The 13377-nt window shown below is 45.3% G+C and overlaps 1 protein-coding gene across 5 annotated transcripts in view; it reads left to right on the top strand.

Annotated features, from left to right (window-relative positions):
* Positions 1 to 13377, top strand: part of KDM2A (lysine demethylase 2A) — a 142117-nt gene that overhangs the window by 3118 nt on the left and 125622 nt on the right. The window contains exons 3-4 of one of the 5 annotated variants that reach the window (XM_064364685.1): positions 10302 to 10423; positions 13306 to 13372. The exons of 3 other annotated variants lie outside the window; for them this stretch is intronic. In XM_064364685.1, coding sequence (XP_064220755.1) covers positions 10386 to 10423; positions 13306 to 13372 — 105 coding nt within the window. In that variant the 5' untranslated portion in view covers positions 10302 to 10385. The remainder of the gene's footprint in view (positions 1 to 10301; positions 10424 to 13305; positions 13373 to 13377) is intronic. One more of the 5 variants, XM_064364688.1, reaches the window with a different exon arrangement.

The following is a 13377-nucleotide window of genomic DNA, read 5'->3' as shown; positions in this document are numbered from 1 at the left end:
GCTGGGATTACAGGCGTGAGCCACCGCACCTGGCCCTTACTTGGCTCCTTTAAGCCGTGCTTTCCTCTTAAGGTTTCCGTGTCGGAGTTTGAGAATTCAATTTTTGTTTTTCTTAGTCAAAGAGAGCTTTATTGGCACGGTGGCTCACGCCTGTAATCCCAGCACTTTGGGAGGCCGAGGCGGGTGGATCACGAGGTCAAGAGATCGAGACCATCCTGGTCAACACGGTGAAACCCCGTCTCTACTAAAAATAGAAAAATTAGCTGGGCACGGTGGCGCGTGCCTGTAATCCCAGCTACTCAGGAGGCTGAGGCAGGAGAATTGCCTGAACCCAGGAGGCGGAGGTTGCGGTGAGCCGAGATCGCGCCATTGCACTCCAGCCTGGGTAACAAGAGCGAAACTCCGTCTCAAAAAAAAAAAAAGAAATTTATGTTTGAAGAGTGGGCCATGAGGAAAGCCACAGAATTGTTTGTAGTATGGGAAATTTTCTGAACTGAAAGATCCAGAAGATTATTAAAGGAATTTATGGTGGTTTTATTTGGCTCTGCATTTTAGACTGAATTTAGGGGAAAGAAGAATGGTTCTCTAATCCATTTTCTGACCATCTGTACTCTTTTTGAGCAAATACTTCGTTATTTTTTATTTATTTATATTTATTTGTTTTGAGATGGAGTCTTGCTCTATCGCCCAGGCTGGAGTGCAGTGGCGAGGTCTCAGCTAACTACAACCTCCGCCTCCTGGGTTCAAGTGATTCCCCTGCTTCAGCCTCCCGAGTAGCTGGGACTACAGGCTTGCACTGCCACGCCCAGCTAATTTTGGTATTTTTAGTAGAGATGGGATTTTTCCATGTTGGCCAGGATGGTCTCCGTCTCCTGACCTCGTGATCCTCCTGCCTCGGCCTTCTAAAGTGCTGAGATTACAGGTGTGAGCCACTGCGCCCAGCCATGGCCTTATTTTTATTTTTTATTTTATTTTATTTTTGAGACAGAGTGTTGCCCAGGCTGGGGTGCAATGGCTCGATCTTGGCTCCTTGCAACCTCCGCCTCCCGGGTTCAAGCAATTCTCCTGCGTCAGCCTCTCGAGTAGCTGGGACTATAGGTGTGCACCACCACGCCCAGCTAGTTTTTGTATTTTTAGTGGAGACAGGGTTTTTCCATGTTGGAAAAGATGGTCTCCATCTCCTGATCTCATGATCCGCCCGCCTCGGCCTTCTAAAGTGCTGGGATTACAGGCATCAGCCACCTTGCCCAGCCATGGCCTGTTTTTTATTTTTCTTTTTTATTTTATTTTGTTTTTTTGAGACTGAGTTTTGCTCTGTTGCCCGGGCTGGAGTGCAGTGGTACAATCTTGGCTCACTGCAACCTCTGCCTCCTGGGTTCAAGTGATTCTCCTGCCTTAGCCTCCCAAGTAGCTGAAATTACAGGCATGCGTCAGCATCCCCGGTTACGTTTGTATTTTTAGTAGAGACAGGTTTCTCCATGTTGGTCAGGTTGGTCTCAAAACTCCCAACGTCAGGTGATCTGCCCGCCTAGGCCTCCCAAAGTGCTGGGATTACAGGTACGAGCCACCTCGCCTGGCCGTATTTTTGTTTTTATAGAGACAGGATCTTGCTCTGCCTAGGGTGAAGTTTAGTGGTGTGATCATAACTCACTGTAGCCTCAAAGAGTCTTCCATTCCAGCCTCCTGAGTAGCTAGGACGGACTATAGGTGCGTGCCACCATGCCAGGCTAATTTTCAAGTTTTTTTTTTTTTGACAGAGTCTCCCTCTGTTGCCAGGCTGGAGTGCAGCGTTGTGATCTCGGCTCACTGCAACCTCTGCCTCCCGGGTTCGTGTGATTCTCCTGCCTCAGCCTGCTGAGTAGCTGGGACTACAGGCACATACCACCACTATGCCTAGCTAATTTTTGTATTTTTAGTAGAGACGGGGTTTCACCATGTTGGCCAGAATGGTCTCGATCTCTTGACCTAGTGATCTGCCCGCCTCAGCCTCCCAAAGTGCTGGGATTACAGGTGTGAGCCACCACACCTGGCCACCCCCGTCTTTTTTTTTTTGTAGTGACAGAGCCTTCAGGCTGCTCTTGAACTCCTGGCCTCAAGTGATCCTCTCACCTTGGCGTTCCAAAGTGCTGGGATTACCAATGTGAACCACAGTACCTGGCCGCTTTTTTTTTTTTTAATGACTGCTAGAAAGGTTTGGTGTGTTTTGGAAAGTATATTCAGCATGCATATATTCCAGTGAGCCTAATTTCAGAGATTTGTCTCATTTCCAATTCATGTGTTGAGATTATAATCTTTAACTTTGTAGAGATTAAGCATATCGTAGTGGAATATTGTATCTTTGGGATTTATTTTTATTTTTATATTTCTTGAATTAAACTTTTGGGAACTAAAAAAGAGAAGATGCTATAAAACTTTTTTCCCAGGTAGTTATTGCTATATGGAATTCACTTTTATCATGTCAAGTTGTTAGGTAGATATTTAAGGGATTTTGCATTCAAGACTTCAAACGAAGAGCCTTTCCAGTGAGCAAAAGTTTTCACGTTATTTTTTTTTTTTTAATTTGAGACGGAGTTCTACTCTTGTCACCCAGGCTGGAGTGCAATGGCACTGTCTCTGCTCACTGCAGCCATGGCACTATGTCTGCTCACTGCAGCCATGGCACTATCTCTGCTCACTGCAACCTCTGTCGCCCGGGTTTAAGCGATTCTCCTGTCTCAAGCCTCCCGAGTAGCTGGGATTACAGGTGCCCACCACCACACCTGGCTAATTCTTCTATTTTTAGTAAAGATGGGTTTCACCATGTTGGCCAGGCTGGTCTCGAACTCCTGACCTCAGGTGATCCACCTGCCTTGGCCTCCCAAAGTGCTGGGATTACAGGCGTGAGCCACTGTACCTGGACTTTTGGGTTTTGTTGTTGTTGTTTGTTTGTTTTGAGGCCAAGTCTTGCTCTGTTTCCCAGGTTGGATTGCAGTAGCATGATCTGGGTTCACTGCAACCTCTGCCTTCTGGGTTCAGATGATTCTCCTGCCTCAGTGTCCTGAATAGCTGGGACTACAGGTGCCTGCCACCACACCCAGCTAATTTTTGTATATTTAGTGAAGACAGGGATTCACCATGTTGGCCAGGATGGTCTTGAACTCCTGACTTCGAGTGGTCCACCCACATTGGCCTCCCAAAGTGCTGGGTTTACAGGTGTGAGCCATTGTGCCTGACTTGTTTTTTTTTTTTTTTAACAAGTTAGGGAAGTGTAGTGGGAAGAAGATTGAAGCACTCATGATTTTTGTTTTGGTAAGGTTTCTTTTTCTTTTTTTCTTTTTTTTGAGATGGAGTTTTGCTCTTGTTACCCAGGCTGGAGTGCAATGGCGCGATCTTGGCTCACAGCAACCTCCGCCTCCTGGGTTCAAGCAGTTCTCCTGCCTCAGCCTCCCAAGTAGCTGGGACTACAGGCGTGCACCACCACGCCCAGCTAATTTTTTTTTTGTATTTTTAGTAGAGACGGGGTTTCACCATGTTGACCAGTATGGTCTCGATCTCTTGACCTCGTGATCAACCCGCCTCGGCCTCCCAAAGTGCTGGGATTATAGTGTGAGCCACCGCGCCTGGCCCTTCTTTTTTTCTTTAAATTGTGAGGCGATTGCTACCTGTTGCCTATATGAACCCTTAACTAGCATATATTTTCTTTTGTTTAATGTGCTATCTTAGCAGTCTTTGTGTAAGCGGGCACATAGATTTGGAGGGATCATTCTTAGTTGGTTTTTTTTTTTTTTGAGATAGGGTCTCTTTGTTGCCCACTTTGTGGTGCAATGGCATGATCACAGGTCACTGCAGCCTCGACATCCTCAGCTTAGGTGATCTTCCCACCTAAGCCTCCCAATACAGCCCTTTACCACCATGCCTGGCTAATTTTTGTGTTTTTTGTAGAGATGAGGTTTTGTCGTGTTCCCAAGGCTAGTCTCGAATTCCTGGGCTCAAATGATCTGCCCCCCTTGGCCTCCTAACAAGTCCTTTTGTGGAAAAAAAAAAACCAGAAATAACTAATGGTGGCTCATGTGTTTAATCCCAGCACTTTCAGGGGCTGAGACAGGGGAATCACCTGAGGTCAAGAGTTTGAGACAAGCCTGGCTAACATGGTGAAACCCTGTCTCTACTAAAAATACAGAAATTAGCTGGGCACTGGATGTGGTGGTACGTGCCTGTAATCCCAGCTACTTGGGAGGCTGAGGCAGAAGAATTGCTTGAACCTGGGAGTCGGAGGTTGCAGTGAGCCGAGATTTCATCACTGCACTCCATGCCACTGCACTCCATCCTGGGCGACAGAGTGAGACTCCATCTCAAAAAAAAATAAAAAATTAGCCGAGCGTGGATACAGGCGCCTGTAATCCCAGCTACTCAGGAGGTGGAGGTCGGAGAATCACTTGAACCCTGGAGGTGGATGGAGGTTGCGGTGAGCCGAGATCGTGCCACTGCACTGCAGCCTGGGGGTGACTGAGACTCTATCTCAAAAAAAAAAAGGCCGGGCAGGGTGGCTCACGCCTGTAATCCCAACACTTTGGGTGTCTGAGGCGGGCAGATCACTCAGGGTCTGGCATTTGAGACCAGCCTGACCAACATGGAGAAACCCACTCTACTGAAAATACAAAATTGGCCAGGCGTGGTGGCGCATGTCTGTAATCCCAGCTACTCAGGAGGCTGAGGCAGGAGAATCACTTGAACCTAGGAGGCAGATGTTGCAATGAGCCAAGATTGCGCCATTGCACTCCAGCCTGGGTAACGAGCGACACTCCATCACACACACAGACACAAAAATTGTTTTTGCCGGTTGTGGTGACTCAAACCTATACTCACAGCACTTTGGGAGGCCAAGGAGGGAGGATTGCTTGAGCCCAGGAGTTCAAGACCAGTCTGGGCAACATAGATCCTTGTTTCTCACCCAAAAAAATTGTTTTTTGGCTAGGCGCAGTTGCTAACTCTTGTAATTGCAGCACTTTGGGAGGCTGAGGTGGGTGGATCACCTGAGGTCAGGAGTTCGAGACCAGCCTGACCAACAAGGTGAAACCCCCCTGTCTACCAAAAATACAAAAATTAGCTGGGTGTGGTGGCAGATGCCTGTAGTCCCAGCTACTCAGAAGGCTGAGACAGGAGAATTGCTTGAACCTGGGAAGCGGATGTTGTAGTGAGTTGAGATCACGCAACTGCACTCCAGCCTGGGGGACAGAGTGAGACTCTGTCTCAAAAAAAAAAAAAAATTTTTTTTTGCCTTTTGCCAAGCTTTATTATTTATCTATTATGTGTGGAAAAGAAACGCCTTTGAAGGTGGTGTATGTATGTAGATTTGGAGCATAAGCTACACTTTCTGGAACTAGAATATTTTGCAGTGTTGGAGTTGAACAGCTAGGAAATGATGAGGGTGGATAAACAATGTTTGGCTTTTCTTAAGCAAGACTTAGTTTCTTTTTAAGTAATGAAAATATTAGTACTTTTGTATACACATTCCCAGAACAAAGCCAGATTTCTGAGGCAAGTTTATATACCTGAGGAGATACTAAAGTCGGAGGGATAGAAGCTTCCTTTTGATGCTGGGGTGGGTTGTTCTGAGGTAACAATGATTTATTTCTGTATTTTTTTTTTTTTTTTGGTAACAGGGTCTTACTCTGTTGCCCAGGCTGGGGTGCAGTGGCATGATCATACCTCATTGTAACCTCAACTGCCTAGCTCAAGTGATCCTCCCATCTCAGCATATAGCTGGGACTACAGGCATGTGCCACTATGGCTGGCTAATTTTTAATTTTTTCTGTAAAGGCAGGCTCTCCCTATTTTGCTCAGGCTGGTCTTGAACTCCCAGACTCAAGTGATCCACCTTGGCCTCCTAAAGTGCTGGGATTACAGGTGTGAGCCACTATGCCTGGTGTGCTTGTCAATCTGATGATGAAATTAAGAGCTTTTAGTGTTTTCACTTAGCAAAAATAAAATAAAATAGCTGTTCTAAAGGATGTTATATTATCACGTATTCAATCCTGTTAACCTGTCTTACATATAATTTTCTATGAAATAGCTAAATCATTTATCTGTTGCAAGGAACTGGGGCCACTGAAACTCTGGTAATAGTCCCACCTTTCCTTGGGTTGCCCTTGAAATTGTCTCCCCAAATTCAGCAGCAATTACCAGATTTATCTTTTTTTTTTTTAGATGGGGTCTTGCTTTGTTGCCCAGACCTGAGTGTGATGGCACTACCACTGCAGCCTCAGCCTCCCCGGGTGATCCTCCTACCTCAGCCTCCTGAGTGGCTGGGACCACGGGTGCACGCCGCCACACCTGGCCTTTTTTTTTTGGGGTGGGGGGTAATTTTAAAATTCTTTATAGAGATATGGAGATGGGTTTTCACTGTGTTGCCCAGGCTGGTCTCGAACTCCTGGGCTTCAGTGATCCTCTCTCCTGCCTGGAGGCCTCTCCAGCCTCCCCAGGTGCTGGGATTCTAAGTGTGAGCTGCTGTGCCCAATGCCATTATCACTCTGAGGTTTTTCTGACTGGGAATAGACTAGGCAAAATAGCGTATTTATTTTAAGACTTTTTTTTTCTAGTATGAAAGTATAATGTTAACAATTAGAAAAAAGTGTAGGTGGTCTACATTGTTGAATTAGTTTATTTCTAATTATTTTATGAGGTTTAGTATTGAGTCTGTGTTGGTAGAGAACACACTATTCTCATTGTTGAAGCCTCCCTCCTAATGATGTAGGAAAAACTTATTATCCATTTTTGAGTGATTCAAAAATGCAGATAATGAAGGAGCTAATTTTTTTTTTTTTTTTTTTTTTTTTGAGACAGAGTCTGTCTGTCACCCAGGCCGTAGTGCAGTGGCACAATCTTGGCTCACTGTAATCTCCGTCTCCTGAGTTCAAGTGATTCTCCTGCCTCAGCCTCCCGAGTAGCTTGGGATTACAGGTGCCTGCCACCGTACTCAGCTTAAGTTTTTGTGTTTTTAGTAGAAATGGGGTTTCACCGTGCTAGCCAGGATGGTCTTGATCTCCTGACCTCATGATCTGCCCGCCTTGACCTCCCAAAGTGTTGGGATTACAGGCGTGAGCCACCACACCCGGCCGAATGAGGATTATATTTAAGCCCTATCATTTTCTGTTGTTTTATTTTGCTGAGCACTAATCACTACTGTACTTTTGTGTATGGGTCTCCACTAGAGTATAAGTTCCTTGAGAATTGGTACTTTGTTTTTGTTTATACAGTGTGCTAGATGCTTCAAATAGAGCCTAACACATAGCAAGTGCTGAATAAATATTTGTTGATATTGTTGAAAGCCCTGATATATGCTCTTCTTTGCTACCAATTTTCTTGAATGTTAGAAGTAAGCCACTAGAATGGAGGAGGGTCTGGATGCAGTGACTCCTACCTGTGGTCCCAGCTACTCAGGAGGTTGAGGCGAAGTATCACTGGAGCCCAGGGGTTTAAGGTTGTCATGAGCTATGACTGTGCCAGTGCACTCCAGCTTGGGCTACAGGCAAGACCCTGTCCCTAAAAAAATTAATAAATTAGAATGGAGGACATTTTGGTGTGCAGGGATGAGGAGGATATCTGAATATTAGATCTTGCAGTGTAGATAGAACCAGATCTAAGCTATAAGAAGTAAAAACGTTGCACTTATATCAGAATACCACATTTATGGTATTTGGTATTTGGACCATTAGGACAAGTAATAAAGTGTCTAGTTGACTTTAAAGTTTAGTCTGGCTGGATGCGGTGGCTCACACCTGTAATCCCAGCACTTTGAGAGGCCAAGGTGGGTGGATTGCTTGACATCAGGAGTGTAAGACTACCCTGACCAACATGGAAAAAACCCGTTTCTACTAACAATACAAAAATTAGCTGGGTGTGGTGGCACACACCTGTAATCCCAGCTACTCGGGAGGCTGAGGCAGGAGAATCGCTTGAACCTGTGAGGCAGAGGTTTCTGTGAATTGAGATTGTGCCACTGCACTCCAGCCTGGGTGACAGAGTGAGACTCCATCTCAATAAATAAATAAAATTAATAAAAGTTTAGTCTGGGCCTGGCGCGGTGGCTCACGCCTGTAATTCCAGCACTTTGGGAGGCTGAGGCGGACAGATCATGAGGTCAGGAGATTGAGACCATTTGGTAACACCTTGAAACCCTGCCTCTAAAAAAAAAAAAAAAGAAAAAGTTTAGTCTGGTTTTTTTTTTTTTTTTTTTGAGATGGAGCCATGTTGGCCAGGCTGGTCTCGAACCTCTGACCTCGTCATCCTCCTGCTTTGGCCTCCCAAAGTGCTTGGATTGCAGGTGTGAGCCACCAGGCCTGGCCTTAAGCTCTTCTGTTCTAATCCTGTCCTAAACTGTGTCTAGGTTTTGGTGACCCTTAGACAGCCTCAAAGCTGTGAAGCTGCAAGTAATGATGTTTGTGTTATTCTCAGGTCTTGGCTTTGGTTATTAAGTCAGGGGATCGATACGTTATGTATATCATGTAGATAGATATACATTCTTTATATCTTTCTATTTTTTGGGGAAATGGACACTCTTAATTATGTTTCATTAATTTTCTCTGTTTATCTCATTTTTGGATTAGTACTTTATTTTTGCATTGCACTTTCTCATCAACAAGGGTTAAAATTCAGTAACCATTTATTATGTGCCAGGTGGTAGGCTAGGTTATTTCATATATATTACCTTATTTAATTCTTAAAACAACCCTGTAAGGTAGATGGTATAGTTTTATTTTTATTATTTTATTTTATTTTATTTTATTTTTCTTTATTTTTGAGTTAGAGTCTCGCTCTGTCGCCAGGCGCCAGGCTGGAGTGCAGTGGTGCAATCTCGGCTCACGTCAACTTTTGCCTCCCGGGTTCAAGCAATTCTCTTGTCTCAGCCTCCTGAGTAGCTGGGACTACAGGAGCGCGCCACCACACCTAGCCAATTTTTGTATTTTTATTAGAGACGGAGTTTCACCATATTGGCCAGGATGGTCTCGATCTCTTCATGATCCGCCTGCCTCTGCCTCCCAAAGTGCTAGTATTACAGGCGTGAGCCATGGCGCCTGGCCTTATTTTATTTTTTGATAGAGATGGACTTTTTCCATGTTGGTCAGGCTGGTCCCGAACTCCTGACCTCAGGTGATCTGCTTACCTTGGCCTCCCAAAGTGCTGGGATTACAGACGTGAGCCACCATGCTCAGCCGAGGTAGATGGTATAGTTTTAAACCTTAATTTCTCTTTAAATTATGGAGAGAGAGGCTCAGGGAGGGGCCATGACTTGCCCAAGATCACAGAGTTGGTAAGAGGTGAAATCAGACCTGGCACTCAAGTGCCCTGACTCCAAACTCCCAAGTTTCTTCTCTTACACCATCCAATGTCTCTTGTGTACTTTATACAGAAAACAGACTGGGTGCAGTGGCTCACGCCTGTAATCCCAGCACTTTGGGAGGCCGAGGTGGATGGATCATCTGAGGTCAGGACTTTGAGACCAGCCTGGCCAACATGGCAAAACTGCATCTCTACTAAAAATACAAAATTAGCTGGGCATGGTGGTGCATGCCTGTCGTCTTAGCTATTTGGGACGTTGAGGCAGGAGAATCGCCTAAACCCAGAAAATACAGGTCGCAGCAAGCTGAGATCGCGCCATCGAACTCCAGCCTGGGTGACGAGAGGGAAATTTCACCTCAAAAAAATAAAAATAATAATAACCACTCTTACTGCACTGTGTGTAGACTGAGTATTTTCTCTTTTTTTGATGCTACTTTAATGTTTTCTTTTTCTTTTTTTTTGAGATGGAATTTCACTGTTGTCACTCAGGTTGGAGTGCAGTGGTGCGATCTGGGCTCACTGCAACCTCCACCTCCTGGGTTCAAGTGATTCTCCCACCTCAGCCTCCTGAGTAGCTGGGATTACAGGTGTGTGCCACCACACTTGGCCAATTTTTGTAATTTTAGTAGAGATGGGGTTTCACCATATTGGCCAGGCTAGTCTGGAACTCCTGACCTCAGGTGATCCACCTGCCTTGGCCTCCCAAAGTGCTGGGATTACAGTCATGAGCCACCGCACCTGGCTTTCTTTAACATTTTCTTCCTAACATCTATCTGCTTGACATCCTGAATGAAATAACTATAAATATTTGATAGCCAGTGTTTGATCATGTTTCAAAAAAGGTGGCACATTCTTTCTTTTCATGAACTTTGAACTTATTGCACTTGATCTGTTAAAACAGCAGTATTGTGCAGTTAGTGTGTATGTCAAGGCTTTTATTTATGTGTGTCACTCATATCCTTGTTTTCTGTTTTAAATTTTAGGTTCTTGGGGTTTTTCTCTGTCTGTGAGTACTTGGTAAAAAGTTAAACCCTAAAGATAAAAGGCAGCAAATAGTGACCAAACGAATGTTTTTGGCAAATACATTGGTGAAGGCCTCCTTCAGGTAGGTAGAGAGGAGGAGGGAAGAGGGTGGCCTTTCAGTTGGTAAAGACAGCATAAGCTTTATACTACTACTATAAGGCCTATTCTATAGATCTCGAATAGATGAGCAGTACTTGAGGGGCACTGCTGATAATGTTGGGTAGAAATTTTAAACAACTTTGAAAGCCAAATATGGACATAGCCATTAAGTTTTGATTTGTCTTTTTTTTTTGGATACGAACTCTCATGTCCAGGCTGGAGTGCAATGGCATGATCTTGGCTCACTGCAACCTACACTTCCCAGGTCCAAGCGATTCCTGCCTCAGCCTCCCTAGTAGCTGGTATTACAGGCATGCGCCATCACGCCCAGCTAATTTTTTGTGTTTTTGGTAGAGATGGGGTCTCACTATTATTGGCCAGGCTGGTCTGCAACTCCTGACCTCAAGTGATCTGCCCATCTCAGCCTCCCAAAGTGCTTGGGATGACAGCATGAGCCACTGTGCCCAGCTGGTTTGTTTTTAATAGAACAGTGATTTGGCCAAAGTGGCATTTTGGGATTAAATCTCCAGTTTCAGGTCAGGGGCTGGTCTAGAAGGATATTCAGATAGCTTATCTTTTGAGATGACAGGAACCCTAAACTCTTAAGGCAGTGGTTTTCAAAGTGTGGCTCTCTCATTAGCAGCATCAGCTTTAACTGGGTGTCTGGGAACATGTTAGAATGCAAATTTTTGGGCCCCCCCCCAGAGTTACTGAACTAAAAACTCTGGAGTTGGAGCCCAGCAATCTGTGTTTTAACAAGGCAGGTGATTTTGATGCATGTAAAAGTTTGAGAACCATTGCTGTAGAATAGAAATGGAAAGGAAGAGATAAAAGCAAGACACATTGCCAGTGAAGGACTGACTAAACTTGGTGACGGATGGATAGCAGCATATTATAATAGAAAAGGGTGCTTAATTGGGGATGTTGAGCCTTGAATTTTGGTATCAAGTCTATTACCAACTGTGCTTTTATTTTTATTTCTTTTTAAGATGGAATTTTGTTCTTGTTGCCTAGGGTAGAGTGCAATGGTGTGATCTTGGCTCACTGCAATCTCTGCCTCCTGAGTTCAAGCGATTCTCCTGCCTCAGCCTCCCAAGTGGCTGGGATCACAGGCATGTGCCACCACGCTTGGCTAATTTTGTATTTTTTTTTTTTTTTGAGACAGAGTTTTGCTCTTGTTACCCAGTCTGAAGTGCAATGGCGTGATCTCGGCTCACCACAACCTCCGCCTCCTGGGTTCAAGCAATTCTCCTGCCTCAGCCTCCCGAGTAGCTGGGACTACAGGCGGGTACCACCATGCCCAGCTAATTTTTGTATTTTTTTAGTAGAGGCGGGGTTTCACCATGTTGACCAGGATGGTCTCGATCTCTTGACCTCGTGATCCACCCACCTCGGCCTCCCAAAGTGCTGGGATTATAGACGTGAGCCACCGCACCCGGCCTGAATTTTTTTTTTAGTAGAAACGGTGTTTCGCCATATTGGTCAGGCTGGTCTCAAACTCCTGACCTCAAGTCATCCACCTGCCTCAGCCTCCCAAAGTGCTGGGATTACAGGTGTGAGCCACCATGCCCGGCCTATTTTTATTTTATTTTATTTTTATTTTTTTGATACAGAGTCTTTCTCTGTTACCAAGGCTGGAGTGCAGTAGGTGATTTCGGATCTCTGTTACCTCTACCTCCTGGGTTCGGGCGATTCTTCTGCCTTAGTCTACCGAGTAGCTGGGACTACAGGCACGTGCCACCATGTCCAGCTAATTTTTGTATTTTTAGTAGAGATGGGGCTTTCACCATATTGGCCAGGTTGGTCTTGACCTCGTGATCCACCCGCCTTGGCCTCCCAAAGTGCTGGGATTACAGGTGTGAGCCACTGTGCCCGGCCTATTTTTATTATTGTTTTTTTGAGACAGAGTCTCGCTCTGTTGCCCAGGCTGGAGTGCAGTGGCTTGATCTCTGCTCACTGCAACCTCCGCCTCCTGGGTTCAAATGATTCTCTTGTTTCAGCCTTCCAAGTAGCTTGGATTACAGGTGCCTGCCACCATGCCCAGTTAATTTTTGTATTTTTAATGGAGATGGGGTGTTGCCATGTTGGCCAGGTTGGTCTTAAACTTCTGACCTCAGGCCATCTACCCACCTCGGCCTCCCAAAGTGCTGGGTTTACAGGTGTGGGCCACTGTACCCAGCCTCCAAGTGTGTGTGTGTGTGTGTGTGTGTGTGTGTGTGTGTGTGTTTTAAATGAGCTTCCACCTCTTGGGTTCAAGCAGTTCTCTTGCCTGATCTTGGCTCACTGCAACTTTCGCCTCCTGGGTTCAAGCGATTCTCGTGCTTCTGCCTCCCGAGTAGCTGGGATTGTAGGCACGCACTGCCACGCCTGGCTCTTTTTGTATTTTTAGTAGAGACAGGGTTTCACCGTGTTGTCCAGGCTGATCTCGAACTTCTGACCTCAAATGATGCACCCGCTTTGGCCTTCCAAAGTGTTGAGATTGCAGGTGTGAGCTACCACAGCCTGGAATTTTAAATCTAGCATAAAACATCTGTAAAGTAGTCTCAGATTGTGTTTCCCACATCATGCTTTGCGAAAGTAAGCATGAAGCCCTTTTTTTGTTGTTGAATTTTCACAAAACTAACTTCATGGTCATGACAACTCTCAACCCAGTTGCATATTTCCTTTATTCCTTTTAACATATGGAGAGATCACCTTATTTCAGTAACATAAGCATTTACTGTCTAGACATCAGTCATTAAGTTACAGCAGATTTCCTTTTGATATTCTCTCTTTTTTTTTTGTTTTTGAGATGGAGTCTCACTATATTGCCCAGGCTGGAGTGTAGTGGCATGATCTTGGCTCACTGTAACCTCTACCTCCCAGGTTCAAGCAGTTCTCCTGCCTCAGCCTCCGAGTAGCTGGGACTACAGGCGTTCGTCACCACACCCGGGTAAT

The sequence above is a fragment of the Aotus nancymaae genome, unplaced genomic scaffold (assembly GCF_030222135.1).
Source record: "Aotus nancymaae isolate 86718 unplaced genomic scaffold, 86718_ANA_hifiasm-v0.15.2.pri h1tg000059l, whole genome shotgun sequence".
NCBI lineage: Eukaryota > Metazoa > Chordata > Mammalia > Primates > Aotidae > Aotus > Aotus nancymaae.
This window is presented reverse-complemented; position numbering and strand designations above follow the sequence as displayed.